The sequence below is a fragment of the Nomascus leucogenys genome, chromosome 5 (genome assembly GCF_006542625.1).
Source record: "Nomascus leucogenys isolate Asia chromosome 5, Asia_NLE_v1, whole genome shotgun sequence".
Classification (NCBI taxonomy): Eukaryota; Metazoa; Chordata; class Mammalia; order Primates; family Hylobatidae; genus Nomascus; species Nomascus leucogenys.
Window position 1 is genome coordinate 54,907,307 of NC_044385.1, and position 15,751 is coordinate 54,923,057.

Below are 15,751 nucleotides of genomic sequence, written 5' to 3' on the forward strand. Positions count from 1 at the left end.
TAGAGAGTTGAAATAACGTAGGAAATTAGAACAGTCATGTCCATGTTGGAAGGGAACTTTATTTAGTTTCACAGATGAGACTTTCCTGTGCCCTATTGACAGTTGGGAACCACACAACCAGTTCTTTAAAGCAAAATTTTCTCTTTAGTTTTCACTTTTTTCCTGACTTCTTTCCCTGGCCTTTATTTGGGGTGGATGGAGGGTAGCCACAGAAGGAGGCAAATGTGACAAACAAGGCAGTGAAAACTATAGCTTGATGTTTTCCCTAGATACTCCCAGGCCCAAATCTGGCCTAGACCCTTGGCACGAGCCAGCAGAGGAATGATTGGCAGGCTGCCCTTTGAACTTGCCAGGCTCTCTGTCCCGAGGGTTTCCTTGGGCACCTTGCTGCTAAGTCTTCCGGCTGAATGCTTAGCTGGGTCACAGGCATTTCACCAAGCTGCCTGCCCCTCCCCAAAGCAATAGCCAAAAAGTTATGATCATCGAAGTGAGTCTGGGGGTTGGGGCTGAGGAACAGCTGTAGCCTCTTGACCTCACCCTTCTCTGGGTCTGTCCCTCTCCTCTGTGCTGCTGCTGGGCCATTTGCTATGTCACTTCAGTCTTCCCTTCATGTTACAAAGCATTTTTCCACTCTGCTCCTAGGACAATGTTGGAGGCTCTGGAGATTATATAAGCTGTCTCTCTCCTATTTGAAGTCAAGCTCCCAAGTCCTTAGGAGATTGGCTGGCACCAGATCATTTCTTCAACAAGTGTTCATTGAATTCATAGTGTAGGCATCACCAATAGCTATCTGACATCAGCAACATACTAAGATGCACACCACATCCTCTGTGTGGGGCTCTTGCCCAAAATGTTTCTTAAATGAAATCTTGAGGAAACAAACAGACAATCCAGGATATGAGACTTTCTGTAAGACAACTGGCATGGACTCTAAAAAGAAAGTAAAAAAAAAAAAAGGCAAGGGATTGTTATAGACAGTACTGTCCAACAGACCTTTCTGTGATGATGAAACTAGTTTATGTCTGTGCTGTTCAATATAGTAACTGCTAGCCAAATATGGCTGCTAAGCACTTGAAGTGTGGCTAGGCAACAGATGAGCTGGTCTTTACATTTATTTATTTTAATTAATTACTTTAAAAAATTTGTTTAGAGGTGGGATCTCGCTATGTTGCCCAGGCTGGTCTCGAACTCCTGACCGCAAGTCATCCTCCTGCCTCAGCCTCCTGAGTAGCTGAGATTGCAGGCAGGAGCCACCAAGCCCAGCTGATTTTATATAATTTAAATGTAAATAACCACACATGGCTACTGGCTCCTGTATTGGACACAGCATGCTCCTAAGATTGAAAGAGACTAAAGAAATAGAATAACCAAATTCCATGTGTGAAACTTCATTGTATTCTGGATGAGAGGTGAGGAGAAAATGAGAAAAAAATATTGGGGAGCTATAGAGAGATGTAAATGTAAACTGTTTGTTAGATGATATTATTGGATTAAGGTTAATTTTCATAGATGTGACAATGGCATTTTGGGCTGGACAAGATGGCTCACTCCTGTAATCCCAGCACTTTGGGAGGCCGAGGCAAGCAAATCACTTGAGGCCAGGAATTAGAGACCAGCCTGGCCAACATGGCAAACCCCATCTCTATTAAAAATAGCTCGGTGTGGTAGTGTGAACCTGTAGTCCCAGGTGCTTGGGAGACTGAGGCAGAAGAATTACTTAAACTCAGAAGGCAGAGGTTGCAGTGAGCCAAGATGGTGCCACTGCACTCCAGCCTGGATGTCAGAATGAGACTCTGTCTTTAAAAAAAAAAAAAAAGACAATGGTATTTTGGCTTTGTAGGATAATTTTATTATTAGGAGCTGCACGTTGAAGTATTTAAGCTTGAAGTGTCTGCTACTTACTTTCAAACAGTTCAACACACACACAAAGAGACAAAGCAGATATGGCAAAATGTTAGTAATTGGTAAATCCCGACGAAGGACATATTAGTATGCGTTGTACTGTTAACTTTTCTATGGGTTTGAAATTTTTCAAAATAAAAAGTGGAAAGTAAAAAGTAGAAAAGAGAAAGGCAGACACATACGGGAAGTATGATAGTTACAGAGCAAGGCTGACCCCTTTCCCCAGCTTCCAAACTATATGTTCCAAACATATACCAGTTGACCCTTGAACAACACGGGTTGGAACTGCACAGATCTGCTTACACACGGCTTTTCTTCCTCTTCTGCCACCCCTGAGACAGCAAGACCAAACCCTCCCCTTTCTTCCCCTCCTCCTTGGTCTATTCACATGAAAATGCCAAGGATGAAGACCTTTATGATGAACCACTTCCACTTAATGAATAGTAAATATATTTTCTCTTCCTCATGATTTTCTTAATACATTTTATTTTCTCTAACTTACTTTATTGTAAGAATATAGTATATGATACATATAACATACAAAATATGTGTTAATTGGCTGTTTATGTTATTGGTAAGACTCCCAATCAACAGTAGGCTATTAGTTTGGCACCTTGAATGTGTGTTCTCTTTCTCTTATTTATAACCATCTCTCTTAAAAACCGAGATCAGAACTGCAATTTAGTGTTGAAGAAATACACCTTTCAGCCAGGCGCAGTGGCTCATTCCTGTAATCCCAGCACTTTGGGAGGCTGAGGCAGGGGGATCACTTGAGGTCAGGAGTTCAAGACCAGCCTGGCCAACATGATGAAACCCCATCTCTACTAAAAGTACAAAAAAATTAGCTGGGCGTGGTGGCAGCCGCCTGTAATCCAAGCTACTCGGGAGGCTGAGGCAGGAGAATCGCTTAAACCCAGGAGGTGGAGGTTGCAGTGAGCCGAGATCGTGCCACTGCACTCCAGCCTGGGCAGCAGAGCAAGACTGTGTCTCAAAAAAAGAAAGAGAAAGAAAAGAAAAAAGAAAAGAAAAGAAAAGAGAGAAAGAAAAACACTTCTAATCCCCATCAAAGAAATGATTACTACTTTGAGAACTGTGACTTTCAGGGAGTACCAGAAATTTGCTAATCTTCCCTCTTAAATCTTAACTCCCAACCTTTCTGATTTTGGAGGCTAAGAGTAGTTCCTTTCACAGATGATCAGGAGCAAAGTCAAAATTTTGAAGGAAAAATTTACTTTTTTCTGTTTTCTTCGAGACACACTGGTTGCTTGTATAAGTTAAATAGTTATAAATTGGTCACATAGTTAAGTGACCAAAGTGCAAATAGAATATAAATGCTACAGGCCGGGTACAGTGGCTCACACCTATAATCCCAGCACTTTGGGAGGCCAAGGCAGGCGGATGACAAGATCAGGAGTTCGAGACAGCCTGGCCAACACGGTGAAACCCTGTCTCTACTGAAAATACAGAACTTAGCCAGGCATAGTGGCACGTGCCTGTAATCTCAACTACTTGGGAGGTTGAGGCAGGAGAATCACTTGAACCCGGGAGGCGGAGGTTGCAGTGAACCAAGATAGCACCATTGCACTCCAGCCTGGGTGACGAGAGCGAGACTCCCTCTCAAAAAAAAAAAAAAATAGGCTGGGCGTGGTGGCTCATGCCTGTAATCCCAGCACTTTGGGAGGCTGAGGCGGGCGGCTCACGAGGTCAGGAGATCAAGACCATCCTGGCTAACACAGTGAAACCCCGTCTCTACTAAAAAATACAAAAAAAAAAATTAGCCGCCGGGTGCGGTGGCTCACGCCTGTAATCCCAGCACTTTGGGAGGCTGAGGCGGGTGGATCACGAGGTCAGGAGATCGAGACCATCCTGGCTAACACGGTGAAACCCTGTCTCTACTAAAAATACAAAAAATTAGCCGGGTGTGGTGGCCGGCACCTGTAGTCCCAGCTACTTGGGAGGCTGAGGCAGGAGAATGGCGTGAACCCGGGAGGCGGAGCTTGCAGTGAGCAGAGATTGCGCCACTGCAGTCCAGTCTGGGTAACAGAGCGAGACTCTGTCTCAAAAAAAAAAAAAAAAAATTAGCCGGGCGTGGTGGCGGGCACCTGTAGTCCCAGCCACTCGAGAGGCTGAGGCAGGAGAATGCCGTGAACCTGGGAGGCGAAGCTTGCAGTGAGTCGAGATCGCACCACTGCACTCCAGCCTGGGTGACAGAGCGAGACTCTGTCTCAAAAAAAAAAAATTTAAAAAAAAATTAAAAAAAAAAAATATATGCTACAGGTGACCAATAAAGGCTGCAATAATAAGGGAAATGTTTATAAATAAGTAGATATTTAAGTCAGGCCTTGAAGCACCATTTCTTAAAGTACCATTTCTCAAAGTGGAGCCTGGCGTAGCAATCACATGGGTACTTGTTAAAAATGCAGATTAACCTGGGTCCTCCCCTAGCCCTACAGAATCAAAATGTCGGTATTTAACAAGTACCCCAGGTAGGTGATTCTTATGCACACTAAAATGTTAGAACTTACAGTGACCTTTAAGACAATCCACTCCCACTTAGTGAATAATATGGTTTCTCTTCCTTTTGATTTTCTTAATAATATTTAAGTAAGATTTAGATGTGTAGAAAGAAACCTGAAGAGTATTCTGAAAGGTGATGCATCCTGGACAAAAATAGAAAATAAAAAGTGACATTGGGCTTTAAAAGAGCATAAGGAACCTCACCTTGTTGGAAGGAGGAAACTCCCATTTGAAGTCCGGTGAGATAAAATTGGTTAGGTAGTCTGGGTCACGTGCATAGAAAGCTTTGGACACCAGCTTCAGGGAGGTTGGCCTTTTTTTTTTGAAATACAGTTGGTAGATAAGGAAGAACAAACAATGGCGTTTTAGGAAAACCATTCTGTCCAGTTGTAGAAGGGGAGTTAAAAAGAAAATAAATTCAGGGAGACCAATAAACAGGTTACTGCAGTAATCCAGGTGTGAGATGGTGAAAGCCTGAACTAGGAAAATGTTACTTGTTGATTACCTGGGTGACAAAATTATCTGTATGCCAAACTCGCGCAACATGCAGTTTACTCGTGTAACAAACCTGCACATGTACCCCTTGAACCTAAAATAAAAGTTGGAGGAAAAAAAGAAAGGAAAGTATTACTGAATATGAAGCAGAGAGGATGAGTGGGAGAAACCATTTACTGAAGAAACAATCAGACATGGTAACTGACTTTTTTTAAAAGGGTATAGACCAGGTGTGGCGGCCCATGCCTGTAATCCCAGCACTTTGGGAGGCTGAGGCGGGTAGATCACTTGTAGTTAGGAGTTCAAGACCAGCCTGGCCAACATGGTAAAACCCTGTCTCTACAAAAAATACAAAAATTAGCCAGGCTTGGTGGCACGCGCCTGTAGTCCCAGCTACGCAGGAGGCTGAGGCACAAGAGTTACTTGAGCCCAGGAAGCAGAGGTTGCACTGAGCCAAGATCATGTCAATGCACTCCAGCCTGGGCAACAGAGTGAGACTCCATCTCAATAAATAAATAAACAAATAAATAAATAGGTATAAAGGGATATGTGTAAAGGAAATAATAATGCTCAGAATCTGAAGTCTACATGGAGGCAAGAAATGAAGAGACCAGTGACAGAAATAGGGAAGCTGAGAAAAGGAGCTATTTTTGTGGCAATGTAGTAAGAGGAAGGATGTGGCAGGACATCCAAGTGGAGGCACCTTTTAGGCAGCTGAATATCACTGATCAGAGATAAAGAACAAATAAAGTGTTAATGGTAGCTATGATAGCGGTTATCACCAGTGCCGTGAGTATTCCTTCAATAAGGGCTGACACAGAGAACAATTATACTTATTGGGTATATTTATCAATCTTGGCTGGCAATAATGCCTGGATGCAATCACTTTATGACAGTTACACATGCTTTCTGATCTCAGTATTTACCATAATAAATCTGCTCCTATAATTGAGGCATACCGCCCTCAAAAATCTATTTGTAAACAGGATTGGACCCAGTTAGAAAAAATGAACATACTTGTTTAGGAAGACTGCATTGCAGAACAGGCAGAGATGCTGCACAACGATTCCCATGGAATCATTATTAATTGGTCCCCTAAGGGGATATTTAGCTTGAATTGCACCTCTCAGTCTGCGTGCCATGGCCACACTATGTTCAGCTGGTCTGAACAAAATGGTCAGATGGTAGGTATAATAAGAAGTACGGCAAGAGTTCCTATTATCTGGAACCATGGCGGTATAGTGGCACCTCAACCTCAAATGATATGGCCTGCTCTAGGAGCTCAACATAAGGATTTAAAATTAAAAGAACAAATATTTAAAGCATCCCAGGCACACCTGACCTTAATGCCAGGAACTGGAGTGCTTAAAGGAGCTGAAAATGGATAAAAAACACTTGGAAGCTCTGTGATTTCAGTAATGATTGTGCTTTTAATCTGTGTTGTTTGTCTTTGTATAGTCTGCAGATGTGGATCCTGACTCCTGCGAGAAGTAGCTCACCGTGACAAAGCTGCCTTTGCGTTTATCAATTTGCAAATCAGAGAAGAGGGACATGTTGAGAGCAGGCCCTCCAAAATCTGGCCATAAACTGGCCCCAAAACTGGCCATAAACAAAATCTCTGCAGCACTGTAACATGTTCATAATGGCCCTAACGTCCACGCTGGAAGGTTGTAGGTTTTCAGGAATGAGGGCAAGGAATACCTGGCCCGCCCAGGGCGGAAAACCACTTAAAGGCATTCTTAAGCCACAAACAATAGCATGAGGGATCTGTGCCTTAAGGACATGCGCCTGCTGCAGTTAACTAGCCCAACCTATTCCTTTAATTTTACCCATTGCTTCGTTTCCCATAAGGGATACTTTTAGTTAATCAAATATCTATGGAAACAATGCTAATAACTGGCTTGCTGTTAATAAATACGTGGGTAAATCTCTGTTCAGGGCTCTCAGCTCTGAAGGCTGCGAGACCCCTGATTTCCCACTTCACACCTCTATATTTCTGTGTGTGTGTCTTTAATTCCTCTAGCACCGCTGGGTTCGGGTCTCCCCAGCTGAGCTGGTCTTGGCAGAATATCACTGATCAGAGATAAAGAACAAATAAAGTGAAGATAGATCTTTGACACCAAGGACAATTCACTAAAGAGTTTATAGAATGATTGACTCAGAGACCAAGAATTGAGCCTTAGAAAATACTTAGAGGGAAATGGGATGGAGAGAAACCTGAAAGAAAAAGATAATCATCGGAGAAGTAGGGGGATGACAAAGAAAGAACAGCATCATAGAAGGCATAAGGGAAACAAATGTCAAGGAGTGGTCAACTATGTCAAAACGAATAGGAACAGAGAAAACTGGATCCTTAAAGATGAGTAGCTTGGCCTAACCTCCTGTACCTGGGTAACAAACATTCTGGGCAAAATATATTGTGAACCATGCTGATGTTCTTTCGCCACAAAACATAAGTGATAGCCTCTCTACCAAGAGACCTAGATTTCATAGTGTCTGGTCCTGGGCTGTTTTACCATGGCCCTGCTGATTCTCTTCCTCTATTCCAGAAAAAGTATAGAAAATGGAGCTCTCTTTGCTTGCCATTGAGCTAATGTCCTGCCAACTTCTACCTAAATGACGGTTAGGTCAGTAAAGTTACAGGCTGAGAAATTAAAATTATTTGCCAAACACTAGTTTTATGATTATCTATTAACAACAGCCACAACAAATCGAGAAGGATTCCCAGTGTATTTCAATTAGCTTCTAGCTAAAGTGATACATGAGTAGTATGGTTAGAATAGGCATTGTAGAAGTATGAATGGAGACCTGTCTCTTGTTTTCTGTCTATCTTTATTGTTATTGCTGGATATTAAATGCTGTAACTTTTGGCATAGGTTTTTTCCAAAGAATGGTCTCTTGGGTCAAGTTTTCCTGAACTTGCCTGGTATTGGGCAAGTTCATACAGAAAATATGAGTCGTTTCACAAAGTCCTGGGCTTGTCTATCTATTTGAAGGAATAGGAAATGGACTTCACTTGGAGCATGATGGATGAGGCTTGGGCTTTTACTAATGAAATAAGTTTTAATCTTAACTCCGTTAAACCTTTAAAGACAGGAGAAAACTACCTGGGGATGGATTCAGGCCAGTGAGATCACGTTGCACAAATCTCCTCTTAAGGGATCTTTACTGACGTAGAATTGTTTCAAAATAAGATTCCGAACTGTCGAAGGAGTTTGAAGCCTTGAAAACTTGGTGTAGGTTTGCTTAAAACAAAATAATGAATACACTACATTTCCCAGGAGGCTTCGCGGGTGAGCCTCCGCACTCGGCTGGTTCTCTTTACCGCGAGGAAAGCTGGGAAATGTAGTGCTCCAGGCAACCCTGCACGTGACGCTTGCGGAGGAAGGGGAGAGAGGCGCGGGACGGCGTCTAGGGAATCGAGGTGCCGGCTGCTCCTTCCTCACGATTTGGTTTGTGCTGCAAGGGGAGGGTCCTCATCATCTGGCCCCAGTGGTGTAATGAGCTGACTGGGATTCAGTCACTGACTTGGAGCCGCTCCGGGGAAGTCCCGGTGGGTGAGGTTCCGCGGCGCCTGGTCCCGTTTCTCGGCAGTCAGGCCAGGAGGGGGTGGGGAAGGTGCGAACAGCCGGGGGCTCGGAGCTCGCGCCCCACCCAGGTTGCGGCCGCCCGGGGAGGAAGCGCGTATAGATTGAGTGCAAAGTTTCCTTTTTTGCTTTCTCGTCAGAGCAGCTCAGACAGGCGGTGGGTGGGAATGCCTCACTTCAGTTTGAAGAGGGTCCGGAGCCAAAGGGGTTAAAACAAGCGACCCCCCCCCTCCACCCACTTCCCGCCTCCCTAAAACGCACACCCCGCTAGCCATGGGCAGCCGCGACCACTTGTTCAAAGTGCTGGTGGTGGGGGACGCCGCAGTGGGCAAGACGTCGCTGGTGCAGCGATATTCCCAGGACAGCTTCAGCAAACACTACAAGTCCACGGTGGGAGGTGAGACGTCTCTGGGGGGAGGGGGAGGAGGAGGCCCCGACCGCGGACTCGAGACTCGAGCTGGGGACCCAAGTGGGGTGGGGATTTGCTGTCGGTTGTTGGGTCCTTCTTCGGGTCAGGAAGTACTGTCTGGGAACCTAGATGGTGTAATTGCCGGGTGTTTGGTTTACACGCCTCTCTTGAGTTTCCCCAGTTAGATTTTCCCAAACTGAGCCCACTGCCAGGAGAAAGGTAAGAGCAAAGGAGTGAAGATGAGAAATAGGGAAGGGAGGATGAGGATGAGCAATTGCTGTTTATTGCAGGCATACTGTGAACTCAAGTCTCCAGCCTTTCAGCTGTCCGGCAAATATCTCCAATCAGCAGAAGCAGCTGAGATCCTCTGTGGGGCCTCCTGGTTAGGTGCCGGCTGGGGCAGTAGTCGTGCCCCTCTGTTGAGGAAGGAACCGCAAGGTGTTTAACCTGGCTTCAGGGGGAGAATGAAGGAAGCGGAACTGGTCTGAAGGACTCTAGCTTTGTTGTGGGGCTGTGGGTGGGATGGAAGACACAAAATCCCCGAACGAGCCCCTTGGCTACGTAGTCAGATGCCCATGAGGGCTGATGAGCTGTTTTTGTCCGTTGATTGCTTAAATAAAGGTAACCAAGGAATTCTTCCAAGAATGTGAAATACACCATTTCGCTGACCTATCTTCCCACCACTTTTTTCCTCAAACTGGAGAAGGTAGGGAGGAAGGGAACACCGAGTTCATTCATTTCTATCCCGGGTGTGGCCTTTGGACTCAACTATTTTTTCAGAGGCAGAAATGCCTTATTGTTAGTTAGAAGGTATTTAGCTAGGAAGAGCTGGTGATGGGGGAGAGTAACTTAAAATTTTATTTCTCTCTGTTAAAAGAACTTGTTTTAAGGGGGGGGAAACTTGTACCAATGGAAAAATTGAAAATGTGTGCTCCTGTTCATATGGAAGTTTAAAAAGAAATTAACAAACATTTACATTGCAATTAAAACATTCTCCTTAAGAACCCCCAGTAGGGCCCAGTGCGGTGGTTCATACTTGCAATCCCAGCACTTTAGGAGGCTGAGGCAGGAGGATTTCTTGAGCCCAGGAGTTCGAGACCAGCCATGGGAAACATGGCAAGACCCCCCACCCCTACAAAAATTAAAGAAAAAAGTAGCCCTGGTCCCAGCTACTCGGGAAACTGAGACAAGAGGATTGCTTGAACTCGGGAGGTCGAGGCTTCAGTGAGCCCTGTTCGCACCACTCACTGCACTGTAGCCTGGGCAACAGAGTGAAACCCTGTCTCAAAAACAAAGGAACAAAAAATTTAAGTCTGGCAAAATTAAAGGTTCAAAGTTTCAGACACTCTATCCTGACCGCTCTGCCCTCCCACTCCTAAATAATATAAGGGTCCCTATTTCACGGATTTGGGTTAAAAGTGGCCTGCTCTTAATAGTTAATTTTTAACAATTGCTGTAGTTTTCCTTTAGCAAAGAATATAATTGGCTAATTTTTTTTTCAGTGTTTAGTCTAAATTTCCCTTAGCTTTGATTCCTGTCACAGATGTGAAAGATAATATTTCCAAACCTCAGAAACTACTCTGTTTCTCTCCTTAGCCAAAAGCTTTTCCCCATGGAATACTTACTCAGCCTTAAGGAGTCTCAGCACCTGCAGACTTGGTGGTAGATTCCAGCAGGACTCTTCAGCAACATCCATGCAGTGTCTTCTTCTTGGGACTCCTCTGGGACCTTTTCCATTTATTCCATTCTTGCCCAAGATAATACCTGCAACCTTATGGTGGGTGTAGAGTTCCCCAGGGTGTGTTCTTTTCATAATACAATTTGATTAGAAACCAACAGTGAAATTGAATGTGGAAGATACAAAAGCAACCACACTTGTCTCATTTCCCCCTTCTCCCCCATCACCCCTTCCCTGAGAAAACCCCCTAAATCTCCCAGAAACTGTTTAACCTGAGAATGAGAGTTGTTTTCGTAGTTACTCCCACCCTCAGTCTTGGAGACAAATAGCAAATAAATGAGCTTGACAGTAGAGTAAAAGCTGGAAACCCCTTTGGAGACTGAGTATGAATCATCTGTCTCACACTAAATACACGCGTGTGGACTCATCTCAGTGAATTGAGGGCTTAAAGATAAACATATGGGATTGGAGTTGTGTGTCCATAGGGTTTCACTGCCTATTTGATTTGAGTTTATCCCTATTAATTTTTTACAGTGAAATTTTATTAAAGTATAATGTACATATGTTTTCAGTGGATTTTGCTCTGAAGGTTCTCCAGTGGTCTGACTACGAGATAGTGCGGCTTCAGCTGTGGGATATTGCAGGTAAAGTGGGAGGGCTAGATAGGAACAAGGGAAGAAATTTTGATTTAACTAGAAAGCTCTGAGAAAAAAATGGGGCAGCAAAGCCAGAACTTGTTTTTCTGAAGCTGGAATGATTGAGCTGCTCTGAGGACATGCGAGCTGAATAGCTGCAGAGTTTTTTGTAGATATTTTGCCCTGAATAGATCTGGAGCAGTCTCTATGGGGATGGAGAGGCTGGCAAGGTGGTGGATTGTCCAGACTATAGGTGGACACTCCCACAGCAGGGGAGGGTGCTTTTTCTAGGTTTAAGGCTGACCTTGGTGAAAAACAACATCCCCAGAAAATAGATACAGTAAAAATAGTGAATCCTTACTATGTGCCAAGCATTCTTCTAAGTATTTTAAATTCACTGACTCATTAATCCTCACACCAACCCTATCATAAAAGCTACTGCTTTTGGAGAATTGCTTGAACCTGGGAGGTGGAGGTTGCAGTGAGCCTAGATTGCACTCCAGCCTGGGCAACAGGAGTGCAGGAAACTCCGTTTCAAAAAAAAAAAAAAAAAAAAGCTACTGCTTTTATCTTCACTTTACAAATGAGAAATCTGAAGCACTGAGAGCTTGATTTGCCCGAAGTCAAATAGTATGCAGCAGAGCAGGGATTTGGACTGGAGCAATCTGGGTGCGGAATCTGCCTTGGAAATAATTGGACTTCATTATCCCTTTATGGGATAGAAAACCAAGAGTCAGAGGGGGAAAGTGAGTGGCTCCCGCTGCCACATATGCTTACTGCCCTGTTCTACAAGGAATGGGGAGAGGCTGAGGTGTTAGAGAGGATGCAGAGGCTGGCTCTTGAGTCACCTTCTTGAGAACTCTCCCCTTTCTCCCCAGGGCAGGAGCGCTTCACCTCTATGACACGACTGTATTATCGGGATGCCTCTGCCTGTGTTATTATGTTTGACGTTACCAATGCCACTACCTTCAGCAACAGCCAGAGGTGGAAACAGGACCTAGATAGCAAGCTCACACTACCCAATGGAGAGCCGGTGCCCTGCCTGCTCTTGGCCAACAAGGTATGTGGCCAATCTCAGAAAATGGTCCCTAGCCTCTATCTGTGGTTAGAAAGGAAGTAAAATGCTCTCTGATTCTGGGCATCCATTTCCCCTTCTTAAGTTGGCAGAATCATCTCTACCTCCTTTCAAAGGATGTTGAGGGTGAGAGTTTTTTTTTTTTTTTTTTTTTTGAGATGGAGTCTCGCTCTCTTGCCCAGGCTGGAGTGCAGTGGCGCGATCTCGGCTCACTGCCAGCTCTGCCTCCTGGGTTCACGCCATTCTCCTGCCTCAGCCTCCCGAGTAGCTGGGACTACAGGTGCCTGCCACCACGCCTGGCTAATTTTTTTGTATTTTTAGTAGAGACTGGGTTTCATTGTGTTAGCCAGGATGGTCTCACTCTCCTGACCTCATGATCCACCCGCCTCAGCCTCTCAAAGTGCTGGGATTACAGGCATGAGCCACCACGCCCAGCCGTGGGTGAGACTTTCTTTGGGAAGAATGTTGATTGTAGATTTCCGATGCTGGTGTTCTTATCCATTGGTGGAAAAATGTTTAAAATCCACAGTATCTGAGCCATATTCTTTCTTAGTTGCAGGAAGTTTATGATACTGCCTTTTATTTTTTCTCTTTGCCAGTGTGATCTGTCCCCTTGGGCAGTGAGCCGGGACCAGATTGACCGGTTCAGTAAAGAGAACGGTTTCACAGGTTGGACAGAAACATCAGTCAAGGAGAACAAAAATATTAATGAGGCTATGAGGTAAGTAGCTCATGCTGATAGGCATGCAGATGATGTATCCATCTTCCACTGTGGCCCTGTGGACCCTCTTTTCTTATTTCTGAGCCAACAATGACAGACTGAGCCATTGGAATGCCAGCCCCTAAAGGTCAGGGATACTGTCTTTCCTGAGATAACTGGGGACAAAGGGGCATTTAAACCTTCTGGCTTTACCAAATACTCTCTGATGATAAGTCAGACTACATCTGCCATTTCTGCTTTTCCTCCAAAATAAGCTTCTCAGGCTTATTTTTTGTCTTTTAGAGTCCTCATTGAAAAGATGATGAGAAATTCCACAGAAGATATCATGTCTTTGTCCACCCAAGGGGACTACATCAATCTACAAACCAAGTCCTCCAGCTGGTCCTGCTGCTAGTAGTGTTTGGCTTATTTTCCATCCTAGTTCTGTGAGGTCTTTTAAGTCTCTTCCCTTTGGTTGCCCACCTGACAATTTTATTAAGTACATTTGAATTGTCTCCTGACTACTGTCCAGTAAGGAGGCCCATTGTCACTTGGAAAAAACACCTGGAACCCATGTGCATTTCTGCATCTCCTGGATTAGCCTTTGACATGTTGCTGGCTCACGTTAGTGCCAGTTAGTGCCTTCGGTGTAAGATCATCGCATCAGCCCTCGATTTGTGATCCGGAATTTTGTGAGAAGGATTAGAAATCAGCACCTGCGTTTGAGAGACCATAATTCTCACCTACTTCTGAGCTTATTTTTCCATTTGATATTCACTGATATCATGACTTCCAATTGAGAGGAAAATGAGATCAAATGTCATTTCCCAAATCTCTTGTATGCCATTGTTTCAGATTCTTTCTGTCTTGGAATGTAAACATCTGATTCTGGAATGCAGAAGGAGGGGGTCTGGGCATCTATGGATTTTTGGCTACTAGAAGTGACCCAGAAGTCACTATATTTTTGAAACTTCTAAAGTCATAATTAAGTTTCTCTTGTCTTGGCATCAAGAATAGTCAAGTTTTTTGGCCGGGCATGGTGGCTCATGCCTGTAATCCCAGCACTTGGGGAGGCCAAGGCGGGCAGATCACATGAGGCCAGGAATTCGAGACCAATCTGGCCAGCATGGCAAAACCCCATCTCTACTAAAAGTACAAAAATTAGCCAGGTGGGATGTCTGTAATCCCAGCTACTCTGGAGACTGAGGTGGGAGAATCGCTTGAGACTGGGAGGCAGAGGTTGCAGTGAACCGAGATCATGCCACTGCACTTCAGCCTGGGTGACAGAGCAAGACTCCGTCTCAAAAAAAAAGAAAAAAGAATAGTCATTTTTAAACTACCTATCTCATGCAATGAAAGCATTTTCTTCCACAAAGAGCTTAATCCTCATGAAAGGATTGCCTAGTGTCTCCTATTTGCAGGTTTCTGGGTTGATGTCTTAATGCATAATACTGCAAGTGACATCAGTTGGCTGTGATGCTTCGAAATAGGTCTGCTCCTCACAGCTTTGGGAATCTGAATGGAAGAAGAAAAGAGAGAAGTTAACAACCTCCACTGGGGCAACTTCGTGAGCATGTAGGCACTTAGTCATAGGAAACATATTACGTGCAGGCCCTAGCCTGGGGGAGGAAAGTAGATAGACAAAAAATCATTAGGTAATTTAAGTACTATATTGGTCAGGGCTTTTTAGTATCAAATCACTACTAGACCATTTAATTTGTTAAATTATCTCTAGGATGGTGATTTATAACCTACCCAAAGTTATAGATATTCTTACTAAACTCAGAGGCCTGAAGTTCTTTGATAGACCTTAAACAAGTGTCCTAAGTCAGTGGTTCCCAAATCTGGCTGGTCAGGAATACCTGGGAAGTTTGTTAAAATTTTTTTTAAAATGTTTTAAGATTTTTGGGTCCTGAGCCGGGCGCAGTGGCTCACACCTGTAATCCCAGCACTTTGGGAGGCTGAGGCAGGTGGATTGCCTGAGGTCAGGAGTTCAAGATCAACCTGACCAAAATACTGAAACCCCGTCTCTACTAAAAATACAAAAATTAGCTGGGCGTGATGGCAGGCACCTGTAATCCCAGCTACTTGGGAGGCTGAGGCAGGAGAATCGCTTGAACCCAGGAGTTAGAGGTTGCAGTGAGCTGAGATGGCACCATTGCACTCCAGCCTGGGCAACAAGAGTGAAACTCCTTCTCAAAAAAAAAGAAAAAAAGATTTTTGGGTTCTGACCTCAAACCTACTGAATCAGAATTTCTAAGGATGTAGCCTAGGAATGTGTTGTTGTTTTCAAAGCTTCCCTGGTGATTGTGATCAGCCTGGTTTGGAAACCATTGCTGGAGACTTTGTAAAGATACAGAGACCCAGACCTTTTGTATTTACATTTAAATACAAATACAAATCCTGGGTGTCTATACGCTCTGTTAGCTTTTCAGGTGATTCTGCTACACAGACGTTGAAAACCACTACCCTAAGAGATCAGAGGCCACGTATCAGAGAGAGAAAAGGGGCCAAACCTTCGGTGGTTTGTTGTGTGTGTTTTTTAATGCCAATTATTTTAACTTGCATAGTCTTCTGAAACCTTGTATTAATAGTTCTCTTTTGTATTACCATTTTCAGGTAGGGTTTTGATCACTATGATTCTGAAGATAATAGTGGAATAGCGAATTTCATTGATATGAAGAGATAATTGATTTTCATTCATTGGTTTGAACACCTGCAAAATCACAAATAAATGAGAACTAAGTCTTGTA

The 15,751-nt window shown here is 44.1% G+C and overlaps 1 protein-coding gene across 3 annotated transcripts; it reads left to right on the forward strand.

Moving 5' to 3' along the window:
* Nucleotides 1-8,261: 8,261 nt before the first annotated feature.
* Nucleotides 8,262-15,751, forward strand: RAB29 (RAB29, member RAS oncogene family). Of its 3 annotated transcripts, XM_030813114.1 has the most exons (6): nucleotides 8,279-8,338; nucleotides 8,773-8,898; nucleotides 11,161-11,232; nucleotides 12,102-12,283; nucleotides 12,898-13,019; nucleotides 13,302-15,751. In XM_030813114.1, exons 2-6 carry the CDS (start codon nucleotides 8,775-8,777, stop codon nucleotides 13,411-13,413), a joined length of 612 nt encoding a protein of 203 aa, XP_030668974.1. In that variant the 5' UTR covers nucleotides 8,279-8,338; nucleotides 8,773-8,774; the 3' UTR covers nucleotides 13,414-15,751. The 3 variants fall into 3 exon arrangements, with proteins under 3 accessions (XP_003273229.1, XP_003273230.1, XP_030668974.1); XM_003273181.1 differs by lacking the exon at nucleotides 8,773-8,898 and having other exon boundaries at nucleotides 8,262-8,467; XM_003273182.4 differs by lacking the exon at nucleotides 8,773-8,898 and having other exon boundaries at nucleotides 8,268-8,338.

Coding starts and splice junctions, on each gene's coding strand:
- RAB29 (XM_030813114.1), top strand. CDS start 8,775: ATGGGCAGCCGCGACCACTTGTTCAAAGTGCTGGTGGTGGGGGACGCC. Junction 12,284..12,897: donor GCCTGCTCTTGGCCAACAAG/GTATGTGGCCAA, acceptor TCTCTTTGCCAG/TGTGATCTGTCCCCTTGGGC. Junction 13,020..13,301: donor AATATTAATGAGGCTATGAG/GTAAGTAGCTCA, acceptor TTTGTCTTTTAG/AGTCCTCATTGAAAAGATGA.